Raw genomic sequence first — 15,929 nt, 5'->3', positions numbered from 1 at the left:
GGTAGTGGCATACACTTAGAATCCTAGTGCCAGGGAGACAGCGACAGGACACTTGGACTCTGTTCGGCTAGTCTAACATGTTTGGTGAATTCAAGTCCTGGAAGAGACTGTGTCTCAAAAACAAGGTGGATGTTTGTGGTGGTTTGAATGAAAATGGCATTATTTGAAAGGATTAGGACATATGACCTTGTTGGAGGAAGTGTGTCACTGGGGGGTGGGTTTTGAGGTTTCAAATGCTCGAGTCAGGCCCAGCGTCACTCTCTTCCTGCTGCCTGATGATCCAGATGTAGAACTCTCAGCTACCTCTCCAGCACCATGTCTGCCTGCATGCCACCATGCTTCCCATCATGATGATAATGGACTAAACCTCTGAACTGTAAGCCAGCCCCAATTAAATGCTGTCCTTTGTAAGAGTTGCCATGATCATGGTGTCTCTTCACAGCAATAGAAACCCTAAGACAATGGTTGATCTCTGGCCTCTACATACATGAGCACATGGACACACAAGACCACATAAGATACACAAACATGAATGTGCATACACATGTGTGTTCACACGCACACGCCGACACACACGCACACATATATACATACAGAGAGAGAGAGAGAAAAAAAGTTTAGCACCAGCTAAATTTATTGAGTATTGGCTATGTACCAGGCCTGGCACTGGACACCTTCATCACTAGGCAACGGTTCCTATTTAACTCGGTAGCACAGGTGGGAAGCTGAGGGTAGTGGGTGTTATGTGGCTTGCCTGCAGTAGGCACTGCTCAATGACTGAGCTGGGTCAGGAGGTCCACCTGGATTGTTAGTGATGGCGTGGCATGTCTGATGAGCATGTCCCAGGCAGTCATTGTTATTCTCTTCATACTTGTATTTCACCCAGGCTGGGGTTTCTTGGCGATCCCCAAAGCCGGAAACTGTATGTACTAGGGGGTGACTCTGGGGCTTCTTGGTGTAAGGGCACCAGGGAACGCTGTTCACCACACGGAGAGCTGAGGGATTCCAGGAAGAGCTTCCTGAAGGAGGAAGACACAGCGTTGTAGAGAACCGGGGTCACTGCCGAGCTGACATAGAAGAGCGTGTTGGTCGCCATGTGGAAGTAGTGATAGAAATTGTAGAGTGTGCTGGAAGGGAAACCCAGGAGTTTAGAGACTGTGACATCATCACAGTGCCTGCGAGTCCTGCTGTCGAGTTCCTGTCCCCTCCATAGTGCCGGGTCAGCAAGGAAGGTCTTTCTGCTGATGTGTACTGATTTGTACTCAGTGCGGAGAGTACAAATTCCTATCGCTGCCATTCCCTGGGGCAGTTCAGCCAGGCTCTGTGGTGATAATCCCTGCTTATAATTATTGACCACCTATGTGGCAGATGGCTCCCCTGAGGACAGAGGCTATCCGCCCAGGTCAGTGAGATGCTGGGAACCCTGCACTTCGTGGTATGGTCAAGGAGATGTGGCTTTACTCACAAGGGAAGTTTTTGGTTAGTTTTTCAGAAGTTGTGCTCCCTGTGGCAGAACTCCTCGGCAGTGGTAAGAGCTTGGCATATGCTCCTTGTGATGTTTGAATGTAATCGGCCCTCCTAGGCTCATAGGGATTAGCACTATTAGGACCTGTGGGTTTGTTGCAATAGACATGTCCTTGTTGGCCTGCGGGGGGGGGGGTCTCATATCTGCTCAGGCCACACCTAGTACCCCAGTTCACTTCCTGTCACCTGCAGATAAAGATGAAGCTCTCTTTATCTTTACTACTCTCAGCTCCTTTCCCAGCACCATGTCTACCTGCACACCACCATGCCTCCAAACACAATGATAACGAACTAAACTTCTGAACTGTAAGCCAGCCCCAATTAAGTGTTTTTCTTTATAAGAGTCGCCATGGTCCTGGTGTCTTCATAGCAACAGAAACCGTAACTTAGGGCTTTGTGGTTGCTAGGCAATAACTCTACCAGCTGAGCTGTATTTCTAACCCATGATTTTTCTCTTCTTTAACTTTAATAAAAGAGGATTCACATCCTATTCTCCACACAGTTTTTATTAGATCACGAAACTATGTTGTGTCTTTCTCTTTCTCCTTGTAATAACATGGCCTTTACCTCCCTTCCTGGGCTGGAAGCATTGGTCTGTTCTGGTGTCAAGATGCTTATAGCCCAACTATCCATGAAGCCTGTCATACCCATGGCCTTACCAGGTCAGGGATGTTTTCAGAGGGTACCCTGATCCCGACAGGCATGACATAAGCCTCTTACTCCAGTCCTTGGGAGACTGAGGCAGGAGGATTATTGTGCTTGGCTACTAAGAGAATACTAGGTCAGTTGAGATATTAGAGCAAGACTTGGTCTGAAGACAAATGAACAGTGCTGGAGAGATGGCTCAGCAGTTAACAGCACTGACTGCTCTTCCAGAGGACCCGGGTTCAGTTCCCAGCACCCACATGGCAACTCACAAGTGTTTGTAACTCCAGTTCCAGGGTATCCAATGCCCTTACACAGATATATATGCAGGCGAAAACACCAGTGCACATGAAATAAAGTTATTTAAAAACAAACAGAAGACCCCCACAATGCCTTGTTCCCCACCTCCAGATGGAAGATTTTGAGAACCTGAGCAGGACCAAATAATAGACTATAGGTCAGAAATCCTGAAACCTTAGCAGCTGAGGATCCATTGCCCGGCTCCAGCCCGCCCAACAGTCCCTGCTCAGTGACCAGACAGCCTCAGTCCACTTACTCAGTCCACCCGTCATCAGGGATGTAGCAGTACATGAGCCTGCGGACATGGTACGGCAGCCAGCAGATGACATACACAGCCACAATGGCTCCTGCAGGACAGTGGAAGAGAGAGAGGGGACATAGCAGACAGAAAGTAAACACGTTCTCAGTTACATCATCGTCCAGGGAGGAAGGTGCCCAAGGTGACAACAGCAATTCCCATGACCTCTTCCTGGAGCCAAAGGATGGGAAGAGAACTTTAAGTTACTGGATATGAACTTGCCCTGTCCTTGGACACAACATGCTTCCAGAATCTTCCATTGACTGCTGGAATACACTCCCAACTCAGAGCGAGATAGTCCCACCTGCGTGCCTGGGCAACATGCTGCAAATGCCTTTTGTACCCTGCAAAGCTCGTCCCGGAACTCCTCCTTCTGGCTGGACGGATGGTGGTACCATCATCAGGCCAGAGACCAGAACATTCTTAGTTTTTTATCCTTCCTCACTTTGCTTTCAATGGGCTCTTTCCCAGCAACTGTTCACTCTCTCTCTTCCTTGTCTCCATTATTGCCACCTGTGAAAGTCCTCCCCACTGGACTCTGACAACTTTTCCTCCTCCTCTCATGAGCAGCCACCCAGGTATAACCCAGTGTGGGCCCCCCCGCAGCAACAGCCAGCAGCAGCAGCAGCAGTAGTGGCGGCACTGACTAGTATCCTGGTCCAAATACAGAATCGTCGTCACCCCACTTAAGACCTCGTTGGTTGGAAACTCCTGGCTGGGCCCTACGCTCTGGCTTTTTGCAATGTCCCATATCATTGCCATACACTCTGAAGTTTGGGAGCATTATTTAGTCCATACGCTAAGGAAATGTGAAAGGAACAGATCTGCTAGACATTGGCTCTTGGAACTTCCGCCCAGTAGCTGTAGACTGAAGCCTGATGCATACTGGAACACACTCCCAGCTTAGGGCTAGCTATTCCCAGCCGGCTGACTTTGTGCCAATCATCACCTCACTGTGCACTCAGCTCTTAACATCTTTTCCCACGAGACTGTGATGTTGCAGAGAGCACAGGCCCATCTCATCGGATCCTTCCAGAATTCAGCTAGGGCCCAGATTTCAACTAGGGCATGATGGTTGCACGGAGAGATCCTGTTTTCCGGTGCCTTTTAAAATGTCCCTTACAAGGCCAGATTGTTCCCGATCCTTACCAAAGGCAGGCAAGTAAACAGATGTGTTAGAGAGGAAATGGGGTTTGGGGACCCAGCCAGTCTGAGCGTCCACAATCGCCAGACTGAAGTCCTCCACTGGAGCTCCGCCTGGTCTTGTCACACACACCCACTTTCTGAGACAGAGCCAGGTCTCTGCCTGTGTCCTGGGTAAGCTACTCCCTGGACAGATCTGTACTTTCATTTAGAACTCCACTTCTTTCTTTTAATGACCCCAATGTGTTTGTGAGGGAATGCTATGGATGAACATCCAGCTCCTCCGAGGAACAGGGCAAAGGAGACCTAGAGAAGGAAAATAGCTTGCCAAGCTCATCCCGCCAGGGACTGATAGTGGCAGCCCTGATTCCCCAGGCTCCTCTCCTTCAGGGGAGTGTTGTGATGGAGTACTTAACTGAGAACCTGGGCGCTGTGCTGGAGGCTGCGGATCTGGCTGGTATCCTTGTGTCTCAGCAGGCTGGCTTGGACCCCCAGGGATAGGGTCTTTCTCCATGCGATGACACCCAGGAGGCCTTCCTCACTCAAGAGCTCCAGGCGGCTGGGGATTGAGTTGACTGGGGCAGAGGCTGATGGTACCTGGGAGTAGAGGGCCATCAAGTGGTTGACAGTGACCCCGTTCAGGAAGGCGGTGAGTGCCAAGGGAAGCACAAAGGACACCAGCACATTCACCTGTGAAGGTAATGCCAAGCGTCACGGGGGCAGTGCCTGTGGCTCTGGCCATCAGGTTGGCTCCAAACTCAGAATCTGCATCAGCAGAAGTGGGGACAGAAAGGCCTGGAAGGTAAAGCTAAGGAAAGGCTCAGAACTGTGCCGCTACAGTACAAGCCCAAGGCCACAGAGAACCCATCTTCCCTGTGGATAGGAGGCAGAAACTAATTACATCATTAGATGCTTGACCTCCTCAGTCACTGTCTTCAGGCCTCTGAGTGCCCCAGCCTACTCCGCAGTCTTTCTGTTCGAACAGGATCTTCAAATGGTTCCCATTGGCTGGTTACCTTTATTTTAAAACCACAGTCCACAAGCGAAGCCATGGCAGTGCAACCTTTAATCCCAGCATTCGGGAGAAAGAGGCAGGTGAATCTCTGTGAGTTCGAAGTCAGCCCGCTCTCAGAACAAGTTCCAGGAAAGCCAGGGCTATAGAGAAAAACCCTGTCTCGAAAAACATATAAACAAAAAAGTAACATTTCATGGGCTGGAGAGTTCAGTGGTTCATAACACTTGCTGCTCTGGCAGAGGACCAGAGTTCTGTTCCCAACATCCATGTTGGGCAGGTCACAACAACCTGTAATTCTGGCTTGAGGAAATCGGATGTCTTCTGGCCTCTGCAGGCACCTGCACTCATTGTGAACAAACCCTTACACCCAGACATAGACATATGATGAAAAAATAAAGGGAATCCATTTTAAAAATCACAGTCCATAATCACAGTCTTGGAGGTTGGCACACAGAAGGCTGTGGCAAGCGGAGGTTCAGTTTGTCCAGGAAGAGCAGCTGCAGTGACACACAGAGCCATGCGACAAAACAGAATCCATGCGGGGCGGGGCACCATGGGGGCTCAAAGCGAAGTGGGACCCCCGGAGATACCCCGGGCAAAGACAGCAGAGGGGTGGCCTGTGGGTCCTCCACCCGTCAACCATATGTTTATGGGGAGATTTCATGAGGCATGGGTGGGGAACAAAGGCTGCACAGTGGTCCAGGCTGGATGCTTCGGTGAGAAGGAAAACTGGAGAACAGCCCTCTAGAGCATAAGTGGGGACAGAAAGTTGGGGGGACACGGGTTGAGGACCTGCTGTGCTGTATCCCTACACTTCCACAGGGTCACATTTAATGATCTCATGATACTGGCGCCATGATTTTGGCATTCAGGCAAACTCGGGCATGTGAATACTGCCCACGGACAGGCAAACATCCCTTTCTGAATTAGGACCAAAGCAGGGACAAAGAACAGAAGAAGGTCCTCCTGGGAGCCAGCACGCCCTTCATTCTGACTCAGGGTGCCATTGCTCCCTGCCATTCTTGTCCTGCATCTTTCTGTAGGCTGAAGTTTCTTCTTGTGTCTGCATGGCTTGCAGCAGCATCTTGAGCAGAACCCTTCAGCTTCCCTCCATCCCTTACCTCCCCTATAGTGGCTGAACTCAGTGCTAGAAATAGACACAATGTTTTAAATGCCAAACTTTTAAAAGCAAATCCATTACAAGCAGACCATTATCGGCATTTGCTTCTCTTTTCTCCTGGAGGGAAATTTGGACCTGATAGGGATAAAGCAGCCCCATAGAACACAGTTTAACATGGGCACAATTTAACAATTGGCCCCTCTTATGCTTCCTCCCCATCCCTCTTGGGTGAAAAGGAAGGTCACATGTGTCCTCTCTCCCTACCCACCAGACCCAGCTGACACACACAGGGTGGTGAAGGGGAACAGAGGGAACCTTATGTCAAGCCTGCAGCATTGTACTGAGGCAGGAGAATAGGGTGGGAGAGAGAGAGAAACCAATAACAGAGAAAGGCAAATGATCCTTACCAATGGATACATGTAAGAGACAAAGCATGCAATTGAAAAATCCATGGATTGCAAATATGGAAGAAGGCAGGTGCTATGCAATTGACCCATAAAAGGTCGCCACCACTCCACTCTCCTGGTTGAGGGACCTTGAGCTTCTAACCCTTCTCCCCTGCTCTATGTCCACTCCAATCTTGGAAGTGCTTTCCCCCCCACCATAAACCCACAAGTGTGCCCCTGGTCCAACTCATTGTTCTGGGACACAAGGACCTGAACATCTCAGCAGTTCCCCCAAGATTACAGTCTACACCTGGCCAGCAATGCAGTGCAGAGGGACGATGGTCCAGCTGTCTGTGCAGCCCTCGAATCTCGTATGTGTCCTGATTCACTGGCTGGCATCCTCTGCATGCTCTTGGGCAGTGAAGGGGTGCTGGCCACACTGTGTTTGGTCCTTTGGATGTCTGGGAAGGATGCTGGAGTGGCTGCTTTGGTGTCTTTCACTACACCAGTGTGTCTGGGAAGGATGCTGGAGTGGTTGCATTGGTGTCTCTCACTACACCAGTGTGTCTGGGAAGGATGCTGGAGTGGCTGCGTTAGTGCCTCTCACTACACCAGTGTGTCTGGGAAGGATGCTGGAGTGGCTGCATTGGTGTCTCTCACTACACCAGTATGTCTGGGAAGGATGCTGGAGTGGCTGCTTTGGTGTCTCTCACTACACCAGTGTCTGGGAAGGACGCTGGAGTGGCTGCTTTGGTGTCTCTCACTACACCAGTGTGTCTGGGAAGGATGCTGGAGTGGCTGCATTGGTGTCTCTCACTACACCAGTGTGTCTGGGAAGGATGCTGGAGTGGCTGCGTTGGTGGCTCTCACTACATCAGTGTGTGTTCCACTCAGGCTCATTTGGACAGTGAAGGGAAATCTCAGAGGGCCCTGGGTTACAAGGACCACTGGACCAAGTACTTGGGAAGGTAAGACTTGCTTTAAAAAAAAAAACACTGCAAATCCCTGGGAGTGGATCACAGACTAGGGGAGGGGGCAGGAGAGGAGAGGTCTTGGGAGCCTTCCCCTTTCAGACAGAGGCAAAAATATTGCTCACTTCTGGGGTTAAGAAGGGTTGGGGAGGGAGGGAGCAAAGAAAGACTTATTGAACTAAATGCCAGAGAGAGAGGGGCCAGGCAGAACTAGGGAAAATAGCAGTGCAAGGTGCAAGGGCAGGGCAGGGGGGATGCTCACGGGACAGGAAGGGGCAGGAAGAGAGGCCAGAAACCCCATCAGCTCCCAGAAGACAGGAACAGAAAAACGCCCCCCCCCCTCGATTTCTGAGAGGCCCACTCCAGAGCTACATGGTTTGGAGTGGAATAGGTGCAGAGTCTAATGGGACAAAAAAATGTGCATTTCACGGGCTCACTTTATGGTTCCTTGGAAAAAAAAAGTGTGTGTGTGTGTGTGTGTGTGTGTGTGTGTGTGTGTAGGACAGAGGACAACTTTAGGGAGTAGGTTCTCCCCTTCAAATGTGGGTCCCCCTTACCTGGATGAAGACCTGAAGTGTGGCGCGGCTCACCATTACCGTGCACACACGCGAGGCGGGCTCGGGCTCCCCATTGGCCCCCTCCACTTCGTGCTTCTGTCCCATGATCACCGCCATGGGCAGGGCAAGGCCCAGTGAGGCGACCCAAACCAGGGACAGCAGGCGGCGGGTGCGGCGCGGAGTGAGCAGGCGGCGGGCACGCAGCGGCTGGCACACAGCCAGGCAGCGCTCTGCGCTCAGGCTGGCTACGCTCAGTACCGTGGCATAGGCGCACAGCTCCCGCACGAAGTAGTAGCCACGACAGCCCAGATCGCCGAAGACCCAGGGGTAGTGGGACCACACAAAGTTGTAGAGTTCCATGGGAACGCTGACCAGTAGCAGCAACAGCGCAGACAGCGCCAGGCTGAGCACGTGGTAGCGCAGGCGTCCGGGGCGACCCGCCCGTGCCTTCAGCACCACGTGCACGGACAGCGCATTGCCCGCAGTGCCCAGCGCGAAGATGAGCGAGTAGAGCGCTGTGAACAATACCTTCGCCCAGAGGCGCGTGTCCACGCCCAGCCTTGCGTCCAGGCTCAACCCTGCGCTGGGGCTGGGCCTTGGGGGCCGCGGGCTGCTGGTCTCCATCACTGTCTCGCGGTGGCCTGGGCTCCCTCCCTCTCACTGCCCAGAGCCTGGGCTAGCTGCCCGGTGAACCTCCTTCCTGGGAACCTCCAGAGCTGGGAGGACACGCCCCTGAAAGGAGTTCCAGAGTAGCAACAGACCTGAAACCCTCTTCCACTCGGCATGTGTTGATGGAAAAAGGGGGTTCTTTGTGGGGGTATGCCTGGATAGCATCACTGATCAGCTGGGTGACTCATGGGCAAGTTTTTAAACCCCTCTGTGCCCTTTCCCATTTTCAATTTTAAAATACCACCCGTGATGCAGAATTTCTCCGCGGATTAAAAAGAATGGCTCGGCACACAGATGTCCAAGCTACGGTACAAACAGACAGACAGAGAGACATGGAATTTGAGCTTTGTACCTCTCTCTGTTGTCATCACTGTGCGCAGTCAGAAAGAGACCAGGGAAGGCTTGGCCAGGCTCTGGCAACTTTGCCAACCTAATAAGGTGGCCAGTGCCCAGACCCTCCCGGTCTCATACTGTCCCACTCCTTGAGGATCTCACTTCAATGTGTGCTAAGCCTGTTTAAAAACATTTTACTGTGCTCATTTTTAAGCCCGTGAAGAAAAGAGAACTTTGGAGTTGGAAGGCTTTCTAGAGGCCTCGTATCTCCTGGGAACAGAATTAGATCAACACCCTGGCCTCCTGATGTTTTTCGTTTGTTGGGTTTTTTTTCTACCACAGGTTTTATGGCCCAGTGACAATCAGTGCAGTCTTCCTCTGGATATACGACCATAGCCACAATGAAACTGAGATAATACAAATTTACTTTTCATTCTGCTCTTACACGGGAATGCTTTTGAGACTGGGAAAGAGACAAGGAACGATCCCATGGCTTTAGTTAAGAAATGATAGGAGCCACCAGCATATGCGGTCTGACTTCTGAGTGTGTGGTCTGTCATCTTTTTGGGGATCCCTGCTTAAGAGCCGAGTTAGTGCTCCTGTTGACATCTTGAAATTCTTTGAAATTTTGGAGTAAAGGGTTCTCTTAACTTTCTCGGCCCTTGGCCCTGCAAAGGACGGGGCCTCCTTCTCACTGAAAATCAGAGCAGCCCACAGGAAGGAAACTGAGCAAAATGGGCCAGGCTGCCTGTCAATGCTTGATGGGTTCTGTGGCTGGAGAACTAACAAACAAGAATTCACGTTTGTCAGGGTTCACAAGGCCATGTTTCACACACTTTAAAAAGTTATTTAACTTTTTGTTTCATTTTGTTTTAGAAGAAAGGTTTTCAGCCTGGTGTAGTGTTGAACTCACCTTCAATCCCAACCCTTGGGAGGCAGAGACAGGTGGATCTCTGTGAGTTCGAGGTCAGCCCGGTATGCAGAGCGAGTTACAGATGGTTGTTAGCTACCTCACTATTTCTCTGAGGTACTTTGCCACAGGGATGCAAGGCTAACCTACACAATCCCGTAGGTTTGTCACTGACGACTGCCATCCACAGAAGCACTGGTGTGGGATTCCAGTGCCCTACCCAGTGTGTTGCGAGTTCAGAACTCACTCTGTTCTGAGTGCAAAAAGCTGAACGCGCTGAAAAAGTAATGACCGTTCTTAGGACAGTCGAAGAAACCAGGTCAAGGGTCAAATCACCACCGACATCACAGAGATGGGTAAGCAGACACAGAGAAGGACAACATTCCAGGCCAGAAACCCAAACCAACCCTTCCTCCTTTAAGTTGCTCCCATCAGGTACAGTATCATGGCAACAATGAAAGTAACAAATACCTTAGATTTGCTCAGTACAAACACAAGCGCATCTTGATAGGTTACTTATTGTTAATGTCTATATTAAACAAAACGAACATGGCTTAGCCCATTGAAGCTGCCAACTAATTACACTTCTGCGACGAGGACCGTCCTAGTGACTCAGATCAAACACTACATATAATCGTCACCCATGAAATACTTCTGAATTTCGAAATAGGCTTTGAAAACTTTGTGTGTCAGTTTGCTGTTTTACGATGTTGAATGGGGATTAAGTCTGGACCTCATCCCGAAAGGCTGCTGTGGCGGTTATGATGTGAGGCCTAAATAGCAGACAACCCCTGGAGACGATATGTGTAAGAAGAGCCTGTGGCTCCCTGAATGACCTCAGTCATGCCAGCTCCAAGCTCTGACCACAAGGGTCAGAAGGAGAAAAGCGTTCTGGGATGGAGGAGAGGCCTTGGCCATGGTGTTAGGAAGAAAGCGTGAGAAGGGTGAAGTCACGTCAGCAAAGGATCTGAGAGCTTGTGGGCAGCTCGCAGATGTGAATGAGGCTGCCAGGAGAAGGGTGGCATCCTGTGGGCTCCTGACAGCTGGGATCTGCAAGGGACGTCTCTTCAGGTCCTGGCCCCATCACTGAGGGAATGGGGGGAACTTTCGTGTGCTATTATAAAATGTTAGAGCCTCCAGCAACTGATGATGTCAAAAATAAGCCTGAGCTTTTTAGGGCTGAGGACAGAGAGCCTGTCCTGAGGGGTCCCAGTGCTGATAGTGAGACAGAGTCTAGCCAATAACAGCCCTCCTTGGCACATTCTAACTGTCAAATAAGGGACACTCTTGTCCAGTGAGCGTGAGGACTCGAGTTTAATCTCTAACACCCATGTGAGGAAGCGAAGTGCCATAATATACACTTGCAATCCTAGGGCTATGGAGCTAAGAGGGTCCCTGAAGGCTTCCAGCTAGCTGGTCCGGCCCACTTGGTGAGCTTCAGGCACTGAGAGACCCTGTCTCTGCAAAAATGGGGGATGGTGTCTGAGGAAAGACACTAGACTGGCTTCCACACATGTGTGTACATGTGTACCCTATAGACATGTGCCCACATAAACCTGCGCATGCACGCTGTTTCTGCATCTCTGCCATGGAGTCCCTAATGCCAAAGTTACTGTGGCGAAAAAGAATTGTCTTATTTCTATTTTCCAGAGGTTACAATGTACAAGGATCACAATAAGACCTTTCTGACGTGGCCTCAAGTCTCCCCAAAATCTCTAGAAAGAATTTTTTTTTTGCAGGATCCCATTAAGTTGCCGGACTGGCCTTGAGCTCACCGCAGCTCAGGTTGGTTTTGAACTAGTGATCTTCTTGCCACGGTCTCTCCATTACAGGTCTGTGCCACTGTACATGTGTGGGAGGGGCTGTTTTGATCCTCGTTTTCCCAGATGGGAAAAAGAAGGCTGTTGGAGGTGGAGTGAGTCCCCCTAGGTCCTGGCAGCTTCTAGGGGCAGCGTTCAAGAGCTGGCCTGCTTCCAGCTGTGGCTTCCCCCATCCCATGCTGAACTTCTGCTGAACTGAACCCAAGCTTCGAGCTCACCCACGGTCACTTCCCCGTCCTTGGCATCATGTCCAACCAGTGCGTGTTCCCAGCTGTCTGACCCAGCAGCAAGACACATGTCACTGAGCACTTTGTCTCTCCTAGCACGCTGCCAGCGTGTGTGAAAACTCATGGGCTAGGCTTGGCACACCAGGACAGTGGCCAAGACGCAGCCCACTTTGCCTTCCTTACGGTGCAGTGTCTGTGGACACGTATGCTACATGCGTGATGGGGTGCTTCCATCAGGCCAGCGCTGAACCTGACAGATACAGCGCCACACAGTCTTATCACCTGTCACTCATAGGGTTCTTAAAATATCTTGACAGGGCGAGTTAAAAATAGTAAGGGCCTTGGTGACCCAGGCTGGTGGAAGTGTCCTGGGACATTGACATTTTCTCTATTGCACTTAAGATCCTCTCAGGGCATTCGGATGTGGGCCCTAGTCCGTGTCAGAGTGGGGGGTGCCTGTTCTGAGCTGTGCCCACTCATCCTCCCCAGAGTAAGGAAGGCCGGGGGTGTCCCCGCTGAGTGGCTGAGTGGTTCGTGTCAGAGCTCAGTGGGTGAGCACCAACCTGACCTTACAAATGCAGTCACTGCATAGCCAGCCCTGTCTCTGAACTCGCCTGTCCTGCTTCGCCACTGAGGCAGCTCTTCCAGCTTGTTTTCTGTGTGGGATCTTACAGGAACGCTATGTGAATCATGCACAGTCGTGTGTAAGACCAGGGAGCACAGCAAAAGGGGAGGGGGTAAAGCACAGGGGAAACTGAGGCAGGCTGCAGTTTCTGCTACTCACTGTCCTTTGCTGACTCTTTTTCTGTCTTTTTTCTTTTTCTTTTCTTTCTTTCCTTTTTTTTCGTTTTTTTTTCTTTGTTTGCTATTTCAAGTCAGGGTGTCTCTGTGTAGTAGCCCTGGCTGAACTCAGTTTGTAGACCAGGCTGGCCTTGAACTCACAGAGTTCCTTCCTCCTGTCTCTGCCTCCGAAGTGTTGGGATTAAAGGTGTGTCTTTTGTCTTTTTATTAGCATATTTTAATTGCACACGATAGTAGATTTCATTATGATACTTTTATACATGTGTGTCATTCACCTGGGTTGTATTCACCTCAGTTATCCTCGTCATCCCTCCCAGTGACTCCCTCCTCTTGCCATTGACTCTCCCTTCTGTTTTCCTACTACTCAATAAGTTTTGTTGGGATTGTTTGCAGGAGCATGGTTGGGGGTTGTTTCCTGGAGCATGGATACCTTGCTATGAATACACCATTGAAGAAATTATCTCCCTCTTCCCCAGCAACCAATAACTGCCTATCAATCCTGGGAGTGGGGGGGGGGAGCCTCGTGAGCTCTTCCCCATGCCACCACTTCCTCCTGTGTTTACATTTCTTCCGCCCCTTTATCTATGTTGTCTCAGGAGTCTTAGCAAGGTTGATACAGTTGTCCTGCTTATGGCTGGGCTTTCTCGTTCACTCCTTCTTACTGTTCTGACCAGTTATGAGTCTCTGCATTGACCACTGCCCACTGCAAAGAGAAGCGTCTCTGTCCAAACCTGGGTGTAAATGTAATTATTTAGAAGGAATAGCTTTTAATGCCAGGGTCTATGGCCTCCCCTGACGTGGGCTTTTGACTAGACTTACAGGACCAGATGTGAATTCCTTCCTGTGTAGTGGGCTTCAAATCCTATCAGACAGAAATTGATTACCTCCACAACAGCCATGGCATTACACACTACTGCACATCTTGCCTGACCAGTCAGAAGTGTTGCATGCAGAGTCCCCAGCTAAGGAAGACAGTTTGATAGCATTCCCCACCCCCAGCAGCCTGTATGACACTGTCCTCACTATGAGGGCGAGTTAGCAGTGGGGAGGCGTCCTGCTCAGATCCAGCTTTGTGTCTCTATGTCCTTTGACGTGGCATGTGGTGGCCGCGGCATAGCCATCTTGCCAGCAATAGCATCTAGCTCAGCTGAGCAACCAATCCCTCTGACTTGCTCCTCTCCGTTTTCCCTCATCCATCAATGCACTCAGGGACAATATTCTGAAGCCCTGTCCTTGACTCTGCTCTATTGGTGCCCTGTCTCCCATGTGGCCTCTCACCCCAGCCGTGCCCAGAATCGGTCTTGCTAAGCCTCCCTCCTGGCAACTTCAGGCCACCTGAGCCCAACAGAATCCAGGATGTGTGGGAATTTAAGAATCAGCTTAAGGGCTCTGTCCCTTAAGTCACCTGATCTACTCTGTAACTTCCCACTTCTTGACTCAAGGCCAGCTCTTGAAGCTTCTCCTTCCTGGGTGCAACAATGTATACTTGGTAGGAAATCATAGCCTCCATGCTCAGCATAGTTCCCACGGTGTCTAAGACCGTTGCAAGCCCGGATGCCTGGAACTGAGGAGCACAGTGGTAACGAAGGGTGCAGGAACCCAACTCAGTGTGCCGCATAGCCATGCGGGAAACGCAGCCCCGCGGCGGACCCCCTCTCTCTTGGCTTTAACAAGCCCATGACAGTGCAACCCAGAGAGCAACTTCTCTCGGATTTGGTGGAAAACCTGTAGAATACGAATGCATGGAACACTGCCACTGTGTTGTGTAATCTTCTGTGTATATGGTGTGAGTGTGTGTGTGTGTGTGTGTGTGCATGTGTGTGAGAATGCTGGTGCATGTATGCTATAGCATGGAGGTGAGAGGCCAACCAATTGCTTGGGTTAGTCCTCACCTTCTGCCTCGCTGAGAAAGTCTCTCGTTTTGCCTATGTGTCTCAGGCTAGCTGCCAACAAGACCCTGAGATTCTCCTGTTCCTTGCCTCCCATTTCTTGTAGGTACACCACGAGGATTACAGATGGCATCAACTTCTCATGGGCCCTAGGGATTCACACTCAGGTTCTTGTGCTGGCTGGTTCTATGTCAACTGAACACAAGCGAAAGTCATCTGAGAGGAGGGAACCTCAGTTAAGAAAATGCTTCAACAAACCAAGTTGTAGGCAAGCCTGTAGGGCATTTTTTTGTTTAGTGATTGATGGGAGAGGGTCCAGCCCATGGTGGGTGGTGCCATCCCTGGATTGGTGGTCCTGGGTTCTAAAAGAAAGCTGTCTGAGCAAGCATGGGGAGCAAGCCAGTAAGCGACACTCCTCCACGGCCTCTGCATCAGCTCCTGCCTCCGGGTTCTTTTCCTCCTCAACTTGCTTTTGGTCATGGTATTTTATCAGAGCAATAGAAACTTACTAAGATACACAGCAAGCAATTTTATTCACCGAGTTGTCTCCCTGACCGTGAACTTCAGTCTCTTGTAAGCGCCATTGGCTGCACTCAGTTAGGAAGGGGCCTGAGGGATGGCCTCTCTGCCAGCACTTCCTCTCATCAGATTCCTCTGGGAATCCCATGTGGGTTTCAATCCCGAGTCTGTCTTAGGACTTGTCAGCTTTGGAAGTTGCTCCGTCTCATTCTTACTCCTGAGCTAAGTCTCACTGGCAGGAGTGGACGTGGTGGATCTGAAGTGCCCTGATATGCCAGCTGGCCCTCCTCTGTTGCCTCACACAAACTGGTCAGAAACTGGCATTTTCTGCTATCTTTGCATCCTGGCTGTTGTGTTTGTCAGCCAGTCCCCAGGTGGGAAAGGATTTGCAATTCAACACCCTGCTCTTTGCTGGGGCCTTGTGACTTGGCCCAGGCTCAGTAAAGGGAAGCAGTTTTGCCTACTCCGGTGTCACTAGGCCCAGCCTCCAGCTCCTGAGCCGGTGTCCCTGAGGGTCATTTCTCTCCAGACTCTGCAGGGTCTAGCCATGGCAGAGCAAGAACAGATCTGCAGCTCCAAGTGGGAGCCGCCCCAGGACAAGAGCTCCGTAGATTCGGCATGGTCATGGGTAAGGCTGCATGTGGTTGCTGGTAGAACCAACCTCTGCTTCCAAGCTCAGCAGTGCATTGCTGTGTCTAGAGGATCCTTTTGGGAGGGTCTCCCTTCACAGTATCCAGCCAAGTGCCCTGCAAGCTCCCACCCCAGGGCTCTCATGGAGGCTTCTCTACAAGCTGTTGGCGGT

The 15,929-nt window shown here is 50.8% G+C and overlaps 1 protein-coding gene across 1 annotated transcript; it reads right to left on the bottom strand.

The window, feature by feature from the left end:
- Positions 1 to 622: 622 nt before the first annotated feature.
- LOC121432404 (neurotensin receptor type 2-like) lies at positions 623 to 8,583 on the bottom strand. Its single transcript, XM_041630361.1, is given in 5 exon segments — positions 623 to 957; positions 959 to 1,127; positions 2,726 to 2,816; positions 4,327 to 4,600; positions 7,960 to 8,583. Coding segments are annotated over 5 exon segments (1,374 nt in total). The 3' UTR covers positions 623 to 741.
- Positions 8,584 to 15,929: the final 7,346 nt, after the last annotated feature.

Source organism: Microtus oregoni, unplaced genomic scaffold (genome assembly GCF_018167655.1).
Source record: "Microtus oregoni isolate MIOR12 unplaced genomic scaffold, Mior012 000034F_ref0000314, whole genome shotgun sequence".
NCBI lineage: Eukaryota > Metazoa > Chordata > Mammalia > Rodentia > Cricetidae > Microtus > Microtus oregoni.
The sequence above is the reverse complement of the archived record's forward strand: the minus strand, read 5'-3'. Positions and strand labels throughout refer to the sequence as shown.